The sequence below is a fragment of the Vicia villosa genome, linkage group LG5 (genome assembly GCF_029867415.1).
Source record: "Vicia villosa cultivar HV-30 ecotype Madison, WI linkage group LG5, Vvil1.0, whole genome shotgun sequence".
Lineage (NCBI taxonomy): Eukaryota > Viridiplantae > Streptophyta > Magnoliopsida > Fabales > Fabaceae > Vicia > Vicia villosa.
This window is the reverse complement of record NC_081184.1, coordinates 27,548,542-27,570,681: the sequence shown is the minus strand read 5'-3', so window position 1 is coordinate 27,570,681 and position 22,140 is coordinate 27,548,542. Positions and strand designations below refer to the sequence as shown.

Genomic DNA, 22,140 nt, shown 5'->3' with positions numbered 1-22,140 from the left:
CTCTGAAGAGTTTCACCGGGAATAATGCCCTTCAAATACCAGATGAAAGTTTTGAAAATAGATGAGAAGTTTTGAAAATATGTTGCTTGAAAATGGAAGTGTTTGAGCAAGCAATTAGGAGTTACTTACTCTTAATTTATAAGATCTTTCCTGTACGTTAGCAAAATAGACAAATAGAAAATAGCAGAAACATAAATAATATGTCCAAATGGACAAAGAGAAAATAACAGAAACATAAATAATATGTCCAATTGGACAAAGAAAAAATAGCATAAACATAAATAATACGTCCAAATGGACAAAGAGAAAATAACAGAAGCATAAATAATATGTCCAAATGGACAAAGAAAAAATAGCGGAAACATAAATAATATGTCCAAATGGACAAAGAAAAAATAGCGGAAACATAAATAATATGTCCAAATGGACAAAGAGAAAATAGCGGAAACATAAATAATATGTCCAAATGGACAAAGAGAAAATAGCGGAAACATAAATAATATGTCCAAATGGACAAAGAAAAAATAGCAGAAATATAAATAATATGTCCAAATGGACAAAGAAAAAATAGCAGAAATATAAATAATATGTCCAAATGGACAAAGAAAAAATGACAGAAACATAAATAATACGTCCAAATGGACAAAGAAAAAAATAGCAGAAATATAAATAATATGTCCAAGTGGACAAAGAGAAAATAGCAGAAATATAAATAATATGTCCAAATGGACAAAGAAAAAATGACAGAAACATAAATAATATGTCCAAATGGACAAAGAAAAAATAACAGAAATATAAATAATATGTCCAAGTGGACAAAGAAAAAGTAACATAAATATAAATAATATGTCCAAATGGACAAAGAAAAAATAACAGAAATATAAATAATAAATAATAAAATAAAGCATAAAGCAAGAAATATAAAGAACAATATAATAAAATGCGGAATTTAAAGTCAATTGTTAGTATGTTAGCACGTGGATCATCTTGAAGCTAGTCAAGTATATTCACGATGTTAATGAAGATCGATGGTGAGTGAATGATGATCTCGGATTTAAAATTAATGAAAATTTATCAGAAGCTTGATAGAATCATAGCGACTACACGATAAATTTCCAAAAGTCTTAAAACAACTGCATACAATCTCTGCCATATTTGATCTTTTATTTTGATTCGGGACAAAGGAAAAAGATAAGAAACAATATCAAATAATATACAAAAATAAATATAAAACAAATTAAACTTAATTCATTCTTTTTGTGATTTTTTTTGGAATTTGATTTTAAGTTAATTAACAAGCTAATTAAACAAATAATTAAACTTAACAAGAAAAATATTATTTTATATGTCAAAAATTAGATTATAAAAAATATAAACCTAAATCTAAAAGGAAAATATTTTTTGGAGTTTTTTGATTGGTTAAAAATAATTAAAAAGCAATATTTACATAATTACTAATTAATTAAGCAATATAAATTAATTATGAAAAGAAATAAAATATTTTTATGTTAAAAATTAAATAAACATTTTATCAACTTAAAACTAAAATTAAAACATTTTTTTTGAGAAATTGAAAATATGCATAAATATGGAGTTTTTAATTCATGAACTCCTAACACTACTACATATTAAAAATTACATTGTACTTACTCTATGATGTTCCAAGAGTGGAAAAGAGTGATTGAAATTGATTGAAAGTGGCTATTTGAATGAGCCTTGATTTTTACAAGTTTATTGAAACTTTTGGAAAATATAAAACTTATGCTATGGCTTTGGTGTTTGTTGTTGTGCTCTCCTCTTGTTTCTCCTTTTTTTCCCCTCCCCTTGAATGAAGAAAATGAAGTTCTATTTATAGGCAAAGAGTTTGATCTTGGAAGCCTTGCAAGTGGAAATTGTCATGATTGATTTTGTGGAAAAAATATGATAATGGAATATTTTCAATGAGTGTATTTCTTAACCATGGTTAAAACACTCAAGTATTATTCTCTTCAACCTTGCAATAATATATTTAAGCATCTTGAATTGGTCTTGATTGGCAACCATAAGCATCTTTGATAATATCTTTGAATTATCTCACTTTAATTAAACTTTAAATGAATAAAATTTAATTAAAATGAAATAAAAATGTCATGAATCATGGATGGGTCGTGGATGCCCTTTAAACATATGAGAATCAAGATTGAATCACAAAAGAATTGGCCTTTTTGAAAAAAAAATCAAATTTTGGTCATTACTTGTTTCATGCATTTTTCCAAAAAAGGTCAACTTCATCAAGGCATATCTCCCTCAATTTTGATCCTATGAAAGTGTTCTTTAACTTTTTGGAAAGCCCAAGATGTCCTCTACAAGCCACTTTGGAAGCGTTTTTGCATTTGGAGAAGTTATTTTGATGATATGGGCTTTGACAAAAAACTGCTTTTTGTTGACTTTCAAAATGACCCGTAATGTTTTGGCTTATATCTCTTAGGCGGAAGCATTTCTTGACCTTGGTCCCAACATCAAAGTTGTATAGAATTGAATTTCCTTGAGAATGAGCTTTGGTTGCAATTTTTCTGATAAATTATGAGAGCGTTATGGTCGGTCAAAGTTCAGTTGACTTTTAGGTAAAAAACCCTAATTTTGCAATTTTGAGTTTTGTTGATTTCTGAACTTTTCTTGATGAATTATGATCAATCCTTGATCAAATAGTGAATATTACTTCCAATAATTGATGTTGACCAAAAAATCTTGATTTTTGACTGCAATTGACTTTTTCTCGATGAACTGCAGTTTTGCGATCTTTCAATGAATCAAGGTCTTCTCCTCAATTGAATGACATGAATGGACTATAATGTTGATTTGAAGGCCTTTGAATCATATTTTGAGTCTTGGAATCATCTCCTGATTAAAAGTCAATCCTCTGGTGAAATTAGGTCAAAACCCTAATTTGGCGCTTCTGGCGATCTTGAGAGTTGTCTGCCTTGAACTGAGCCATCCTTGGACTTGAATATTGATTGAAGGAACCTTTGAATCTTGAGAGAATGTTGAACCTCTTGTGGGCCTCAAAACCCTAATTTCTTCAGCTTTCTCTTGATCATTCTCCTGTTTTTGACACACAAGCAACAAACTTTTTTTCTTTTTATTTTTTGTTAGTAAATAAAAATATGCATGATGATAAATAATAATGATAATGATCATGATACTTAGAAAAATGATGGGATTTCAGAGGTCAAAAATTGGGGTGCAACACGATCCTAAACCAAAACCCCATTAATCGTTTCAGTAATTAGTTAATAAGAATAAGAATCCTTGAGAGACGATATCCGAGTTGTCGTTACCGTTACTACAGTTTTTACAAAACACTCGTTTTTGATTCGTGCGCGATAGCGGATCATATATCTTTATAACCTTCAATTTCGCGGAACATTTCACTAACTGAGAAATTGCCGTCTCCGGTACCTGTAAAATAAAACACGTCAGATAAATCACCTGCGCACGGAGGGACACAAGAACGGAGCTTGTCAATCCAATACGCAGGCAACCAATTTTGCAGAATGTCAAAATTCCATTCTCCATGCTGATCCACTAAGTCACACACTCAAGCTCCACTAAGAGCATCAGGAATTGTAATATCAGAATCATGCAGACAGTATTCAGTTCCCAGCCAGTTGTCACTTCAAGCCCGAATTCTCTTACCATCACCAATTGTCCATCTTCCAGTTTCCCTCATGGTTGGTATTAACCCGATAATGTCTCTCCACAAGGCTGAGGCAGAACAGTTTGGCTTATTAATATTCATCCCATCATGAGCTTTATATTTATTTCGAAGGACTTCACACCACAGTTCCTTAGAATCTATGCAGACTTTCCAACTTAGTTTCATTAAGCATACTTTATTCAGCTTATGAAGATCCCTTAGCCCTAAACCACCCAGCTCCTTTGGTTTAGTTAAGGCGTCCCATCCTATAGCATGAATACGGCTTTTTTCATTACTATCTCCCCAAATGAATTTTCGCTGAAGCTTGTGAACCTCATCAATGCACGCTTTAGGGATCATGTTTGTCATCATCGAATAAAGCAGAATTGCTTCTATAACGCTCTTTGTCAATGTTATCCGGCCAGCTAAGGATAGGTTGTTACACTTCCAGCTGCTAAGTTTCATCGCAACTTGATCTACAATATATTGCAGATCCGGTTTACGCAACTTCCTCCCATTAATAGGAACACCAAGGTATTTTCCAAAACTGTTTGTTGCTCTAAATTTAGAAATCTGCAGCAATCTTTGTTTGATGTTGCTAGTAACATTTTTGGAAAAGAGAATGCTTGTCTTCTCCTTACTAACTTCTTGCCCCGACATCTCGCCAAACTCCTCTAAGATTGGCATGACACAGTGCAACTACTTCTCATCAGCTTCACCAAATAAGAGCAAGTCATCCACAAACATGAGGTGCGAAATCGTCATCCCTTGTCTACCGACCTTAATTCCCTTCCACATATTACACTTGCTAGCATCTTCAATTAAGTGAGATAACTTATCCATGCAAAGCACAAATAAATAAGGAGATATCGGATCGCCTTGTCGAATACCCCTTGGAGGCCGAAAGTACACATTTCGCGTACCATTCCAATTCACATTTGTCTCCACACTCGTTATCGCGTGCATGATTACATTTGTCATATGCTCCGGGATACCAATTTCATGCAGAACATTCCAAATACAGTCCCAATTCAGTTTGTCATAAGCCTTGGATAGATCTACTTTGATAGCAAAGTATCCCTTCTTCCCTGTCACTTTCTCCATAGAATGTAAGACTTCTTTAGCAATAATGATATTTTCATGTATTAATCTCCCTGGAACAAATCCTGTTTGAAATGGTGAGATCAGTTTATTCATGTGTTTCTTCAATCTACTCACAACTATTTTACTAATTGTCTTATAGATAGAATTACATAGTGATATCGGCCTGAATTGTACCATTGTGGTAGGGTTTTCAACCTTAGGGATCAAACATATATTTGTTTGATTAATAGTAGCTATCTCAGCCGGATTCTCCCAAACCTTCCTGACAAACTGGCAGACATTATCGCCCACTACATCCCATGACTTTTGGTAGAAACCAGCAGGAAATCCGTCGGGACCCGACGCCTTCCATGGTTTCATGTCAAAAATAGCATGCTTGATCTCTTCATTAGTAACATGAGCATTCAATTGATTGATTTCTTTAGGTTCCATTGAAGGAAAAGTAACATTAGTTTGTTGCCAGCTCTTCCAGCTATAACTATGCTTAAAGAGTTTAATGTAGAATTCATTAACCATAGTCTTTATCTGAGCTTCATCTTCAACCCACACACCTTCATCATTTTTCAGCATCACAATCCGATTTCTTCTTCTGGTAACAGCCTTCAAATGGTAATACTTTGTATTACGATCTCCATCTGCCAGCCATTTAGATCGAGAACGCTGAAACCACATCAGCTCTTCCTGTTCAAGAATAACACTGAGGTCTTTTTGAAGCTTTTTCTCCAACCTCAGCAACGCTCTCACATTCTGTCCTTTCTGAATGCTTTTTTGTATTCCATGCAGCCGAGCCATAAGCTTCCTCTTGATTCTTATGACATGATTTAAAGTAGTGCATCTCCAATCCTTGGCATCATTCTCAATCCGATGTAAATTCTCCAATAAATCAGCTTCAGTTTTCCAAATCCCCCTCACTCTATCATGGTATTTGGCTTCAACCATCCACGCACTTTCAAAACGGAACTGTCTTTTGTTTCTATCACCACCCTGACACTGCAGGGAGATCATAATTGGATGATGATCTGAAAATGCCAATTCTAGTTAACACTTTAACATGTGCCTCATTGAAAAGTAATCTCCAATCTTCATTACTAAGCGCCCTATCCAATCTTTCATATATATGCTGGCCACCATGAAATTTTGGTCCCCGCCATGTATAGATAGGTCCACTCGCTCCCAAGTCAATAAGCTTGCACTGATCTATATTATCTCTAAATATCTTACATTTTTGTCCTGATGCATGCACCCCTCCTTTTTTTTCACTAGCTACAGCAATGTCATTGAAATCTCCTGCAAGAAGCCAAGGCAGTTGCATGTTCGCGGCTATCACTTTTAAATGATCCCAAAGAAGTTTTCTTTGAGTTACATTTGGACTTGCATATATGACTGTTAGTAACCAACTCATCCTATTCTCCTCCTCCACGCGTAGATGAATAAATTGATCATGTTTTTCACACAAGGTAATGTTCAAAGTTTGATCTTTCCACCCAACCACAATTCCACTAGAAAAGCCATTGTTATCAACATATAGACATTTTTGATAACCTAACTTCTTTAACTTTTTTTTAACCTTGATCGGGTCGCAACGAGTTTCCATAAAGGCAAAGATCGAAGGTTTATAGATATCAATATATTGCTTACTATATCTATAAAACTCTCTACCAGTTGCACCTCTACAATTCCAAACAATTATATTATGGTTTACGATCATCATAATACAACAATGTTACAAAAAGTGACGCAACTCAATTCAGCAAGTCTCAGGGGTCTCCTGGACGCACTCAACATCATTCTCCTCATTCTCCTTTTGAGCATCTTCCTCATTAACCTGATCCTTGTTAGAGTTAGCATCCAGTCCCATAGAATATTCAATCTCCTTATCCAAATTATTTATATCAGGTGGTCGCACTCCTGCTTGAGTACTAAAAGCAAAGATATGGTGTTGCTGACCTGTATTATTTATCTCCTGGGTTTTCCTTGCTCTCTGCTTCCAAGTTTCTCCCACCATATCTTTATTGAAACGTTGGCTGCTAGAGTTTGTAGTATGCATATTAATTATAGTGTTTCCCATGAATTCGAGGCTTTTTTCTTTTCCATATATTCCTTCGATTTTCTTCCTTAGTGGGTCCTCATTTTTTTCTTTAAATCTACCCTTGCCACGTGTTGCCAGCTTGTTTCCCCTTGGTTTACCTTTTGTATCCTTATTGCCTCGTTTTTTAATATTCTCCTTCATGATTCCCTTATCATTTTCTGTTATCATTTGGATCTTGGGCCCACCATTATCTGCATTTATTTCTGTAACATCTCCATCTTGGACAGCCAATAGATTTAAAGAGTCAATTAATTTATCATTATGGCTCTTCAAATCCACATCCTTACCTTTTTTGTGAGATATTGTTGTTTCCTTAACCGCTACACAATCATCTCCAATCATGCTTTTTGTTCCATTAACTTCGCCTTCATCATTTCCCAAAAAGGCAAATCTCGATCATGTTCCCGTCTTAGCATTTCTCTCATTAAAGCCTCCTGGAGTATTGTTCCTTCGGTTTTCCGACATCTTCTTTCCTCTGCGCTGCTTTTGGACGATTTGCCAAGGCTCATCACCTCCATCCACGCTCTTCTGTCCTGCAGTTAGAATTGTGTTGCCATCAACTCCTCCTGTACTCGTCTTCATGTTTTCAGCATAAACATTCACTTCTTTTCCTTTTGCAATAATTTGGCAGCCTTCCTTATAATGTCCAAATTTCCCACACTTTAGACATAAGAGATGCAACCCTTCATATTCAATCTTGTATCGCTTTCCTTTGATCGTAAACATAGCCAAGAGAGTCTTGGTTATATTCACCTCCACACATATTCTAGCACACTTACCACGCTCCTGTTGAAGAGTATTCTTATCCACCTTGATTGTCCTTCCCATCCTATCGCCAATGAAGTGAAGGAACTTAGGATCATAGTACTCAATAGGAAGTCCAGCAATTCTGATCCAGACTGCTACATTCACTATTGTATCACTATCTGGCTGGAAGTCTGGTGTCCATTCTTTCACTGTCAAATAATGATCATAAATAAACCATGGTCCATCGGCTAAAGCGGCATGTTTATCATCCTCATGTGTAAATGCTACCAGATAGTAATCATTTCCCAGATCTATAATGTTGATGATTCCCTTCCGCACCCACATTTGTTTCAGCCTTGTTTCCAAGGCTTTATAACCAATTTTTCGCCCTAGCAGTTTCACAATAACTCCTCTCCTCCACGGTCTATGTATGCGTTTCTCTTCATATTTCGACAGAACAAACTCTGGACATTCATACCCACCGATATTAACTTCATTCACCTTCATACCCTCTAAGTCGTAATCGAACGCATCACCTTCTTCTTGATCCGAGTTTTCCTCTCCAACTTCTTCACTCATATTATCATTATCCTCCTCTCCTGTAACAATATTTTTGTATGACACTTCACCTCCTTTATTCCCCCCTTGAGCGTCTACTCGCATCGCCGTGATCATATTAAGTGCATCACTATGCCCCTTTCCTTTGCCACTTGTATGGATGTTTCCCACACTCGACTGCACCTGTTTATTTTCCTCTTCCCTGTCAGCCATTATTATTTGTTCCAGGACTGGACCAAAAGGCGGATCCGGTGGCCCCACCGGAGTTGACCGTTCAGACATTGACAAAAACCTTGAAACCCTAGCAGAGCTCTCACGTGTGACTTTTTGACCAATCAGTTAAGTAGTATAGAATGATTTTAATGTTAGGGAGATATTTAAATATATATATATATATATATATATATATATATAGAAATTTAAAATGTGGGTGTTAATATAAATTGATTTTATAGACAGTATTTAATTATGTGTTATTGATGAGAACTATATTGTTTCAAAGACCTGTAAAAGAAGACTATATTGTGAAGCTTCTTGAAATAATGGGATAATTAGTTGGTGAAAGGATCTTTTAAAATAAAAACTGGTATAAAAAACAGAGAGCAACATGTGACAGAAATGCTATCAAAAACAGGAAGGGTCATTAACATGAAATTTGTTTTAAAAAGAAACTTGTCTCTGAAATAGTAGTAAAAGTCAATATCTTCAACATGAAAAACAGATTGAGCATAAGAAGCACAATTTTCCCTCCTTTGCAACAGACTGAAAACTTTGGGACCGTTGTATGCTTTGACTTCCCTTTACGCTCTTGATACCACATTAACGCATTACAATGCCGATATTCCCAAACGGAATTTCCAATATCCGAATATTCTGCAATTGGCGGCCAAAGTGACATGTTAATAAAAAATACAATGAAGATATGGGGAAACTTGTATAGGGACGCCAATAGTGAGTTTTTAATATAGTTGGATAGGGACGCCCCATATGCTATGTGTGTTTTAATGTAGTTGTTTATCAACAAAACCAAACTTTAGTAACACAAAAGATGTTAATTTTTACTGCCTCTTTTCTGATATATATACTTCACAACTCTACCTGCAGCTCATTGGGGTTGTGCAGGCGATGTGGCAATTAAAGAAGAAAGGCTTGCGCTAAATGCAAAGGACCCGGATCGATCAAAGAAGGAGGGTTACTTAGTTGCATCTTTTTATATAAAAAAATGTTACTTTCCATGTCCTGATTGTTCTAAATTATAATTAGTGATGTTTTATCTTCTTTTCCAAAGAGTATTTTCTTGCCTGCAACATTGTATCTCAAGATGTAAGTGTGACATTGTGATTTTGACTCTTCAGACCATGTTTTTATATCTAACAATAGTTAATAATTTGGTACTCATGTAGATATAATTATCATTATGGTATAATGCAAGTGATTTAATTATACAAAATTTCTGCATACAGTGTGATTATAAAATGACCGGTTAAATGTGTTTGAAACACAAACAGGATATTTTCCTACGAAGAATGAAACGTATTACATTTAAAAACAATGGTTAGTACCTCTATGACTATATGGAGAAAGGAAGATGAAATGGAGAATGTAAGAAAATGAGAAGGATCTACACCTTCCTCTTTGACCTTTGCGAATTGCAAAACAATAACAATTGATGAAGATAAATCTTTCCTTTGTTTATCGAAATCATAGAATTGCATTGTGTATCCCTCCCACAAAGTACAATTGAGAATGTTATTACTACATACATAAGAACACAATATGAGATAAACGGATATGAACTATGGCTATTGAAAATTTATTTTTATACATACCATAAATCCTTCAAGACTAAATTAATCTGTTGTTTCCTGTTTCCATCTTGAATTTGGGTGTAACCAATATCTGAAACCATTCCTATTACATCTAAGGATAGAAAGCAATAGAGTTAAATATAAGATAAATCAACCTTGGTCTAAGAACATGATAGCACACAAGTAGAATAATAAAAGCATAAATAATATTGCATACCTATTAAAACATCCCTTTTCCATTTTCTAGTAAGAATATCAGCAAAAGGTGTGAATTTCAGGGGCCTAGGAGGTATATGTTGCTTGTTTATGTCAGTTACAGATGTGCCACCACAAAAAGTCAACAGGAATTTGTGATCAGAAGGCTTGAACAACAAATCATTCAAGGATACTTGGAAGTTTGATATTGTAACCGTGCTATTGACCGTCAGCATTGAATCAAAAGTTTGTTTATACATTGTAGGAACTCTACAATGTATATCAGATCCCTGAAATGTAAAAAACTTGAATTAAAACCTAGGCATGGGAGACATGTACCATTAACATAACAAACCCTATGGAAATAAGAACTCAATATTTGGCTGTGAATTTTCATTTGTTAGGTTAGTGAAACGAAAGCATAACAAACTTGTTAGGGTACTGCAAATTTGACAAAAGCAAAAGAAAACCATCAAATTGTTAACACAAATCCTATAATGAATCCATGAAATATAAAAAGGAGACAAGTTTAAGTTGTCTGCAAACTCATAAACCTGATACTACCAATTATAAGTTATTATTCTTTTCTGCAAACTCATAAACCAAAACCACAAAAGACTACCAAGTCTATATTATTTTACTTGTTTTGAGTTGGATCTTTTTCTTTGAGGTGGATCTCTTCCTCTAAATCCACAAACACAAACGAAAACATGAATAAAAATCGAAATAATAAAAGAAATAAACTGATAAACGAAACTGATTTAACAAAAAAACTCATAGGAAATGAAACTTATTTCACAATAAAACTCCTAAACTGATAATCTCAGAAAGGAAACTTTTTTCACAATAAAACTCATAAACTGATAAACTCAGAAAAGAAACGAAATCAAAAACATTTATATTACCAAAAATATTTCACATTTCCATTTGCAAAAACCAGAAAGCATAAACTCAGAAACAAAACTTTTTTCAGAAAAGCAACAAAACCAGAGCAAGAAAAATGACTTACTTCTTTATCACACAATAACATCTCAAAATGTTCTTTATTCTTGTTCACAACAGTCAATTTGTGATGGACTCTCACAGCTATTTTCCATAGCTCCTTTGTGTCATTAATGTCTTTCACCAGCTCAAACGGCTTGCCATTTTCGAAGTTGACAGCAGTAGAAGAACAAAGTTGTAGAGGTAGAACAATTGTAGAGAAAGTGGTGATTGTTGGAGAGAGTATAAACGGTGAAGAAAGAAAAAAGAAAGAGGAAGACCAACTCGGAAGTGATAGATTCGGATAGTACAGGAAGGGACATATCGATTTAGGTGACTATTGGGACGATAACGATAATCTGATGGTCAAAAGGGTTCCAAGGTGAATAACCCGGTGGACAAAAGGAAGGGCGGTGTGGATCTGTTTTCAAAAATGTAAATTTTTTTAAAAAGTTCAAATTTCAAAAAAAAGAGATGCACGTTTTATGCTTTTTCAATGTACTTTGGAAACATACTTTTTCAAACCATTGTGTACTATCAGTTCTAACATTTTGTCCCAATCTAACAAATAAAATCAAATATCCTTGCAAAATGTAACAATTATGAGTAAAAACATTTAAGGTGTAACCAATTGTACAATTTAATTACAAAAAGTAAATTTTGGACACATTTTTCCCTCAAATCAATAAGGTGGAGGATAAAGAAGAAAGGTTAAAATTGAGTTTTCCAGAGCCATTAATTTTCTTATATTAAAGATTTGAAATCATATGGTTTAAAAGAAAAGAAAAATTAATCTGTAACCAATTAAAGAGAATAAACAAAATCAATTGAACCTTATTTTGCATGGTGAATCAATGAATTTTATTCAGGTTTTTTTAAAATTATAGAACCATCAGAGATGAAAAACAGTGAACAACGGAAGAATTATCCTTATTTTTACTTGTCTTATATCGCAATTGACGTGTAATTTTCTTCTCGATTTATTGATCGAGTTACCTTTGTACCTGATTTTGAGAACTTTTGTTCTCTTTTGAATATATCTCTTGCTTATAAAATTTTTAAAAAAAAAACAATGGAAGAATGATAAGGGATAAGGCGAGAAGATGATTGAGATTGATATTATGAAATACTAGTAAATTTACGCAAGTGGCTAATTTATCTCAACGGTTACAAAAAATTGAGCATCATAGTATTTGATTTTATGGTGTAATGATCAGTTGAAAAAATAAAAGTAATTTTTTTTTTAATTTTAGATGAAAGAGGAAGTTAGAGGGCAAATTTGGCATGAAAAAGGGTCAACCCAAAATTGTTTATTCCCTTTATCAATAGTTAAAGATAATATTTTAAAAAATAAAAAATATACTTATGATAAATATTTATAAATTATCTATTTTAATATATAAAAATGAATTACTACCAAATTGCCTTAATTACCCTAATGACAAACAATAAAACATGGTTTTGCATACCCCTGAGCGTAATTTTACATTTAATCATGATTACATTCCAACAGTTTATTTAATGCAAAAGTTCATTATTGGAATATGTAAAAACGTGCACTGCATTCTATAATTTTATTGCATTGGAACATACATATTTAATAAAGCCTACCTTTTCATTATTTCTCCCTATGTCTATATATTTTCGTATCAACTCAAACCACTGCATGTGTAAACTGTTCCATCTCCCTATTCCCTTTTTTCAAACAGCAGTGGAGCGGTAGGGTTTCTCTTCACCTTCCCCGTTTCCATTATTTTTTCTCCATTTAACCTTACTGATATTTTTCTGTTACTTCCACTTCTTTTCTCAACAGAATATGAGCCGAAAGTTTTCCCCGATTAAGGATGTCAACGATTCAAAAGAAACATGGAGATTGGCCGTTCGAGTTATTGATTTTTGGAGTGTTATCAACAGCAAGGGTAAGGAGCATCTGGAGATGGTTATAATGGACGTATCGGTAATGCTTCGTATTCTCTCAAATCTTTTATTAGCTTATTATATTTTTCAGTTATGATATTGTTGTTGTTTGTCATCATCAGGGTGATAGGATACAAGTTTTGATTCGTTCTGACCACACACCAAAATGGAAAGCACGAATACGCGAAAACATGTCTTGCATAATCAACAATGGAACTGTTTATGAAAACGATTTTCAGTGGAAGCTTTGTGATCACGACAAGAAGTTTGTGTTTATTGGTGGTACAACTGTGAAGGAAGTTGATATTCAGAACCTTCCTCCCAAAAGATTTTTTTTCAAAGACTTTAATGATATTCTTGGAGGAAATTGTGAGATGAACCGACTTGAATATATTAGGTCATTTGATTTCTTCATACTACAATTTTGTTTATTATTACAGAAGTTGATTTTAACTTACTCTTTCACTCTGTTTTGTAGATATCATTGGTGTGGTTCAGGAAATCAACAATTTTCAATACAACAATTCTGGAAAAAAATCATTTGTTTCATTGAGTCTTAAAGACTTGAAGTAAATTATCTGAATTCAAATATTACAACTGTGTGCCATCATTATTATCTTATTGATATTTTTATGTTTATTTCTGCAGAGGAGTCATTGTTAACTGCACATTATGGGAGAGTTACGGAACAAAATTTGTGGACTTCTACCACGACGAAAAAAACAGTGGTGCTATTGTAATAATACTAACTCATGCAATGATAAAGGAATCACAAGGTTTGTATCAATAATCTCCTATTATTCAAATGTGATATCTCTCTGTAATAAATTTGATACTCTAATTTTGGTCTATTTCAGTCTCAAATGGATGGAGTGGATCTAAGTTGCTTATTAACGAAGACATTCCAGAGATAACTGAGTATTTATCAAAGTATACACAAGTTGTTATATTCTTAAAGTATAATAAGCTCCCTTAAAATTTATCATCATTTACATTCATTTTTGGTTCAATGTTTCAGGTTACCGTCAAATGAGCAGACTGAAAAGCCTTCGCAGTCTTCGAAGGGAATGTCTCTTTGGTCTGGTGCCTCTCAGTTCACCCCAGTCGAAAGTTTCGTTCATAAGGCCAAGTGTATTTCTCTTAGTGAACTTTGCAAGGTGAAACAGGTACATGGTTATGACAAATTTCAAATAGTAAGATCAATATTATTTTATACAGATGATTTTTGTTAGAGTGTTGCATTTTTTTATATTCAACTTATTGTATCTTAGGACATGTTATGCGTTACTGTTGGAACAACTCAAAGATTTTTTGTCTCAATGGTTTTATTATGGGTGTACTAAATGTTCTTTAAAGGCATCTAATGTGAACAATCCATACAAATGTTCATGTGGACAGAATGTAGAACATGCCATACCAAGGTTGTATTTTTCAATTTTTAATCAGATTAATTCATTTGCCATGTTTCAATATTTGTAGTGTTCTAATTGTATTTTCCTATGCATTTATGTAAAAAGGTATCGAGTTGACATATATGTAGTTGATGGTGATTCCAAATTTCGCTTTGTGTTTTGGGACACTGACTGTGCCGACATTATTGGAAAGTCTGCTGATAGTATTTATAAAGCAATGCTTGAGGTTCATTTTAATTCATTACCTATTTTAATATTTATTTGTATAGGAATGAAGTACTTACATTAAATTTATTGTGTAGGAAGGTGACGACGACCCAATGATATATCCAGATGATCTTGACATGCTACTTGGTAAAAAGATGGCGTTTAGGGCTAAAGTTCAGCCAACATTTGGCCAAGCATCTGTTTGGAAACTTTCTTATGATGAAGAGTTTGTAAAGGAAATTGAGAAAGATTATATTACTGATGAAGTATGGAAATTTTACTTTGAACATCTACATATGTCTATTTATCAATATTTGTATCTTAATCTTCATCTCAATCTCTGATCTGCAGGGAGATAGCAAATCTTTAAACCAAAACCCAGTTGTTGATCGTGTTGATGAATCCATTGTATGTTAATGTTGACTAAACTTTAGCCTGTTAATTACATTATTTTCTTTATACTTACTGTTAATTTGTTTTCTTCCAGGAGTCGTTGTCAGCATATGGAGAAAATGATCCTGATAAAATTGTGACCAATACTCCATCCAAAGGAAGTCCTGTTTATCTTGATGCTGTAGATTCTGAATTACAAGCGTATGGTACTACCCAGCTCTCAGGAACCAAGCCTGCAAAGAAAGTTAAGATTGAATCTGATGCATGAAGACTCCACCAGAACCATTTTAATTTCCATCATTATTGTTATTTTGTGATCTTTTCTTGACAGTTGTTTTAATGTTTTGGTACAAGATACACGAGTTACGATCCATGGATTAAATATCAATTATCATTTTGTCATATGATATCAAATATCAATTATCATGTTGGTTTTCTTATAATTTCTCTGTAGCAATGGTTTATTGTCTGTTGTTTGAGTTTAATATTGCATGATATATTGCCCGATTATACAATGCTAAATATATTAACTGTTGTTTGTGTTTAATATTGCGTGATATATTGTCCGATTATACAAACGATCCATATGAATTGGAAAAAAAGTTAGAATTAACCATCCTACATGATATTTCTTCTTACCTGCAAGTGAAAATTAATTTTTGAATAATAAATTGTATATCAGAATCGTTTTGATTTGCACAGTTTTTTTTCAATAAACCATAATTTTGGCAATGATATTTACAGTAATGTCTTGCATTATAAGTTCATTATTGACTTCTCAATAAACATAATTTTGGCAATGATATTTTCAGTAATTGCTTTTTCAACAGATTCCTCTAATGCAAAATTTTTTAATTCATCAACTTGATTTGAATACTGCATGCATTATTTAAATAAAACATAACGAAATGTGTTTTACAAGTTTTTTAATGTGACTCTTGAAAACTGCACCAGCATTATGTCAACCATCATACCTACCTAACATATAAACTGTAACTTGCACTACATTCTTATCTTATTTGTGCACGCTTCATGCAATTATGGTTGCTTGGTGCATTCATTTTTTGCTTATTTAATGATTAAGTCACAATATTTTTAACTGCATACAATATTAATTATCATAAACTTTTCATATTCAGCTATTTCCCTCCATAAACAAATAGTTTGGAGGGAGTCTTTGTCCATATATTTCCTGCTTCCCTGCATATTCAGCCATATTTTGCAGAATGATTGTAACTTCAAAGTAAAAAATCATGGAAAAGAAACAAAGCGATGAGCATGATCACTTCATGAATGTTATCAGAAGAAAAAGGCAATTTGATGCTAGACATTATAGAAAGCGTGTTCTTGGAGCTAAGAGAGCCAAGCGATTGGCGTCAATGAACAAAGAAAATGCATGTCAAACTCAACCCCCTGCTGATACTATATCTTCGCATTTCAGATTACCACTATCTTCTATTTCTCCAAATATTCCAAGTTCCAGCATAACTGATCGAAATACACAGCAGAAAACTCACAGTATATCAACATTGAATACATTGGCAAGTTCATTAGCAAAAAAACGCCCAAGAGTTGTTTCTGTAAAGAACATTAACAATTTAGGAGTTAACCTCAGAAGGAGATTTGATAACGAGTTTATGAGCGGTGCGACAGCATCTTCAAGCCATACACCAAATCCAGATTCCAGCACCAACGAACTTTTCCAAGATGACAGTGAAGGGGATGAAGGTTCCGGTAATTCTTCAGATGGTAAGTAACTTTATTGTGATGGATTATTAACCGATATTGAATGTTCTTACATTTCACCAATATATAATAACATAATATTTTCGAACTCATTTTTACTATGTTGTTGTAGCCTGCAGTTCAGTTTCTAACTATTCAATGGACGAGCATGACGTAGGTTTTGACACTGACATTGAAGAAATAGATGTTCAAAGATCAGGTTGTATTTTATTGTATTGATATGTTTCTTTCTTTAAAAAATCATGATCTATTATGTTATTTTACCTGACAACTGTACATTTTTGTTTAGGAGAATACTACGATTTAGGTGACCCATCATGTGAGTGTCAGCAATGTGGTGCAAATATGTGGTATATGGAGAGGAAAAACAAGTCTCGACATTCTGCTAATCCTAAGTTCTCAATGTGTTGTGGAGAAGGAAAGGTTCAAATACCTTTGTTGAGACAACCTCCACCCGTATTGCAGAGCCTGTTGTTTGAACAAAACGAAAGTGAATCAAAAATATTCCAACAACAAATTCGTCTTTACAATATGATGTTCGCATTTACTTCTCCGGGTGCTAAAATGGACAACAGATTTAATAATGGTAGAGGTCCCCCTAACTATCGTATTCAAGGTCAAACATGTCATCGTATAGGCAGCATGTTACCTTTGCCAGGTGAAAAGGCATGTTTTGCCCAACTATATATATTCGATACTGAACATGAAGTTCAGAATAGATTTGATATTTTCAGGTTTTTACTTTATATATTTTTGTTTCAACACTGTATATTATTTTGTTGTTGCAATTCTCAACATTCTGAACTTTATACGTTGGATGATTTGCAGAAAAAGGGACGGAGTTGATATTAATATAGTTGAAAAGTTGTCTTCAATGTTATATGAACATAATGTTCATGCTCAGTCATTTAAGATGGCAAGGGATAGACTTTCTGAAGGAAATGTTGCAGATCTAAAACTCCGTCTCATTTCTGATCGTCAAAATGATGGAAGAATATATAATCAACCAACAGTTTCAGAAGTTGCTGCTCTCATTGTTGGTGATGTTGATACTGCAGAAAAAAGGGATATTATAATGCAAAAACAATGTGGCCAACTTCAGAGAATAGATGAATATCACACTTCTTATTTGGGTTTTCAATATCCTTTACTTTTCCCTTACGGCGAAGATGGTTACAGACCAAACATACGGCATCGCAATAAAGGATCTACAACGGTTCGTAATGCAGAAACAACGACCACGGTATCGGAAATTGACGATGTTCCATGGGAGGATGCAACCAAAAGAAACAGACTTACAATCAGAGAGTGGTTCGCCTTTAGGATTCAGTCAAGAAAAAACGAGGCACAGACAATTCTCAGGTCAAGGAGGTTATTTCAGCAGTTTTTGGTAGATGGTTTTACAATGATGGAATCTGAGAGACTACGATGGTTAAGAAAGAATCAGTCAAAACTACGAGTAGGTAAGTATGATCATCTTGCAGATGCTAGGACAAATGGACATACACGTGGTGCAGCTACAGGGAAAAGAGTTGTCCTACCTTCGTCGTATGTTGGAAGCCGTAGATTTATGGATCAGTTATACTTCGATGGCATGGCAATTTGTAGTTATGTTGGATTTCCTGATTTGTTTATTACATTCACATGTAATCCCAATTGGCCAGAAATACAACGCGTATTAAGTTCTGCAAATCTGAAAGCGTCTGATCGTCCGGATCTCATAACAAGAATCTTCAAATTGAAATTTGATTCGTTACTGTCTGATTTGACTAAAAAGAGTATCATGGGAAAGGTTCTTGCGTGTAAGTAATTTGTAACTTTGATTAATTTAATTTCCTTATTCATTTTTAATGTCATGTTATAAACCAATATGTTAATTTTATATTTGTAGATATGTACACAATTGAGTTCCAAAAAAGAGGGTTGCCCCATGCGCACATATTAATTTTCCTTCATCCGTCGAGCAAGTATCCAACACCCGCTGACATTGATCGTATCATATCAGCAGAAATACCAAACAAAGACACTGACGAAGAGTTATATAACTTGGTCAAATCTCACATGATACACGGACCTTGCGGAAATGCTTTTCGTAATTCTACGTGTATGAAGGAAGGAAAATGTTCTAAATACTTCCCTAAAGAATTCAGACGTGATACGATCGTTGATCAAGATGGATATCCGGTTTATAGACGAAGGGACAACGGACACACAGTTTCTAAGAATGGAATTGAGATTGATAACAGATTTGTTGTTCCTTACAATTCAAAGTTATTGTTGAAGTACAGAGCTCATATTAATATGGAATGGTGCAATCAAAGCACATCCGTCAAATATTTGTTTAAATACATCAACAAAGGATACGACAGAATAACTGCTGCAATTGTCATGAATGAAGATGGATCTGTTTCGCAACACGAAGCCGTCGATGAAATAAAGCAGTATATTGACTGTAGGTACGTTTCTCCAAGTGAAGCTGCTTGGAGAATTTATGGTTTTTCCATTCATGGAAGAAAACCAGCTGTAGAAAGACTTCACTTTCATGGGGAGGGACAAAATTCTGTTTTTTATACTGATGTCAGTCCCATTACCAAAGTCCTTGATAAACTGAGCGTTACTGAGTCGATGTTTACTTCTTGGTTTGAAGCAAACAAGAAATACGACGAAGCGCGCCAACTAACGTATAGCAATTTTGTTTCAAAGTTTGTATACGTTAAGAAAAAGAGAGAGTGGAAACCCAGACAAAAGGGATACACAATTGGAAGACTAATTTGGGTTCCTCCAACTACTGGGGAGTTGTACTATCTAAGGATGATGCTAACACATGTCAAAGGACCGAAAAGCTACGATGAAATAAAGACAGTAAACAATGTTAGGTACGATACTTTCCGTGATGCATGTTTTGCTATGGGATTTATTGGGGATGATCGAGAATTCATAGCTGCAATAACAGAAGCATTTCATTGGGGTTCTGGACATTATTTGAGATTACTTTTTGTTCACATGTTATTGTCAAGTAGCATTAATAGGCCTAAGCATGTATGGAGTAAAACTCAACATCTGTTATCTGATGGAATTTTGTATTCTCAGCAAAGGATTGCAAACAACAGAGGTATATTTTCAATTATGATCAGAGTAATTAATTACACATAATATTACTATGCTATTCCAATATTTACCAACTATTTATTTATTTTTTTCATTTAACAGGTCTGCGACTAACAAATGAAGAAATTCTCAATCTGACGTTGATTGAAATTGAAAAACTTCTTCAACGCAGTAGAAAGAGTTTAAGTGATTTTCCTGGAATGCCAAAACCACATGGTTACATAATTGAGGAGCTTGGAAATAATTTAATTTACGAAGAGAGAAACTACGATCCTGCTGGACAACTTCAACAGTTTAATACGCTGTATAATAACCTCACAGGTGTAAATAATAGTTAACATCAATTAGGCAGAAGAATTTCATATTACTTAGAAACTTATATTTCTAATATGAAGCATCTAACATATGTGTTGACTTTATTTCAGATGAACAAAGAGATGTATTCAAACAAATCTTGACGGCTGTTGATACCCAGAACGGAGGGGTATTCTTTTTGTATGGATACGGCGGTACAGGGAAAACATACATGTGGAGAACATTAGCTTCCTACATAAGATCAAGAAGACAAATATGCTTGACAGTTGCCTCTTCAGGAATTGCATCCCTTTTGCTCCCCGGTGGTCGAACGGCACATTCTAAATTTAAAATTCCGATCCCCACACTTGAATCTTCGACATGCGACATTAACAAGGGTAGTGACAGGGGTGACATGCTAAAACTATCAAAATTGATAATTTGGGATGAAGCTCCCATGTGTCACAAATTTTGTTTTGAAGCTTTGGATAAAACACTCAGAGATATCATGGGTGGAACCAGGTCATCTGATAAAATATTTGGTGGGAAGGTAATTGTGTTTGGTGGGGATTCCAGACAGATTCTACCGGTTATTCCAAGAGGCAGCCGTTCAGATATAATTCATGCAACTATCAATTCATCATACATTTGGGATCATTGTAAGGTTTTGAAACTTACAAAAAACATGAGGCTTCAGCAATCTGGGACGACCATATCGGCATCCGAGTTAGAACGGTTTTCAAATTGGATATTAAAAGTTGGAGATGGAAAACTAGCAGAACCTAACGATGGCTATGCTGATATTGATATCCCAGCAGATATTTTGATATCTAATTTTGATGATCCCCTTCGAGCCATATTCGAAAACACTTATCCAAATTTTGAAGCTAAATTCAATAATGTAGCTTTTCTGCAGTCAAGGGCAATATTGGCTGGAACAATTGAGACAGTAGATGAAATAAATCACTATGTATTAGACAATCTTCCAGGTAATATTTAATTTTTTGTGAAAATTTATCCGACGATTTTTCACTTCCATCTTTAACAGATCATAATATAAAGGCACTGCATTTTCAGGGGATGAAAAAGAATACCTAAGCTCTGATTCAGTCGACACGCATGATGGTGATGGCAATGAATGTTTTGATGTTTTAACTCCTGAGTTTCTGAATGGATTGAGAACGTCGGGACTTCCTAATCATAGGATCAGATTGAAAGTAAATACTCCAATCATGCTGCTCAGGAATATTGATCAAGCAGAAGGCTTATGCAATGGAACACGTCTAATCGTTACAAGATTGGCTGATCATGTTATCGAAGATAAAATCATTTCAGGCAAGAACATCGGCGGTATCATTTATATTGCCCGAATGGACATTACTCCAACGCAGACGCCATGGCCATTCAGGATGACACGAAGACAGTTTCCTATAACAGTCTGTTATGCTATGACTATTAATAAATCTCAAGGTCAGTCTTTGGATCATGTTGGCATATATTTGCCGAGGAGCGTATTCAGCCATGGCCAGTTATATGTTGCAGTTTCAAGAGTAAAGAGCAGAAAAGGCCTTAAAATCTTGATCCATGATAAGGAGAAACTTCCATTGACCACCACAACAAATGTTGTCTTCAAAGAAGTGTTTGAAAATGTGTAGTCTATAAGTTTTTGCAATATTTATGGACCTGTTGTTATTGGTATATGTTTTGTGCTCAGTTGCCTAAAATTAGCTTACAACTTAAACAACTTATTAACTGTCATGAATGGAAGATTTTATATCATCTTTGCATACTGATAATTTATTTTCATCTGTACAACTGGATTGAAAACTTACGATGAATGATAGCTGCCATAATATCAATGATTATAGATCATCATCAATTAAAAGATTAGCAAAGAAAAATATT

At 34.0% G+C, this 22,140-nt stretch overlaps 3 protein-coding genes across 3 annotated transcripts; 2 read left to right on the top strand and 1 right to left on the bottom strand.

Moving 5' to 3' along the window:
• Positions 1-7,265: 7,265 nt before the first annotated feature.
• Positions 7,266-8,456, bottom strand: LOC131604419 (uncharacterized). The gene has a single exon (XM_058876861.1). It carries the CDS (start codon positions 8,454-8,456, stop codon positions 7,266-7,268), a length of 1,191 nt encoding a protein of 396 aa, XP_058732844.1.
• Positions 8,457-13,423: 4,967 nt separating this feature from the next.
• LOC131604418 (uncharacterized) lies at positions 13,424-15,355 on the top strand. The gene is made up of 10 exons (XM_058876860.1): positions 13,424-13,444; positions 13,574-13,644; positions 13,724-13,851; positions 13,933-14,005; positions 14,094-14,241; positions 14,432-14,496; positions 14,593-14,713; positions 14,790-14,960; positions 15,046-15,102; positions 15,182-15,355. Exons 1-10 carry the CDS (start codon positions 13,424-13,426, stop codon positions 15,353-15,355), a joined length of 1,029 nt encoding a protein of 342 aa, XP_058732843.1.
• Positions 15,356-16,340: 985 nt separating this feature from the next.
• LOC131604417 (uncharacterized) lies at positions 16,341-21,890 on the top strand. Its single transcript, XM_058876859.1, has 9 exons — positions 16,341-16,836; positions 16,946-17,032; positions 17,123-17,567; positions 17,662-18,049; positions 18,107-18,635; positions 18,725-19,945; positions 20,044-20,262; positions 20,367-21,224; positions 21,313-21,890. Exons 1-9 carry the CDS (start codon positions 16,341-16,343, stop codon positions 21,888-21,890), a joined length of 4,821 nt encoding a protein of 1,606 aa, XP_058732842.1.
• Positions 21,891-22,140: the final 250 nt, after the last annotated feature.

Excerpts from the sequence above, each read along its gene's own strand:
- LOC131604419 (XM_058876861.1), bottom strand. The coding sequence starts at position 8,456 with ATGTCTGAACGGTCAACTCCGGTGGGGCCACCGGATCCGCCTTTTGGT.
- LOC131604418 (XM_058876860.1), top strand. The coding sequence starts at position 13,424 with ATGATATTCTTGGAGGAAATT. Across the intron at positions 14,006-14,093 it reads ATAACTGAGTATTTATCAAA|GTTACCGTCAAATGAGCAGA; the intron begins GTATACACAAGT and ends TCAATGTTTCAG. Across the intron at positions 14,242-14,431 it reads AACTTTGCAAGGTGAAACAG|GCATCTAATGTGAACAATCC; the intron begins GTACATGGTTAT and ends TGTTCTTTAAAG.
- LOC131604417 (XM_058876859.1), top strand. The coding sequence starts at position 16,341 with ATGGAAAAGAAACAAAGCGATGAGCATGATCACTTCATGAATGTTATC. Across the intron at positions 18,050-18,106 it reads GCAATAAAGGATCTACAACG|GATGCAACCAAAAGAAACAG; the intron begins GTTCGTAATGCA and ends GTTCCATGGGAG. Across the intron at positions 20,263-20,366 it reads GCTGTATAATAACCTCACAG|ATGAACAAAGAGATGTATTC; the intron begins GTGTAAATAATA and ends ACTTTATTTCAG.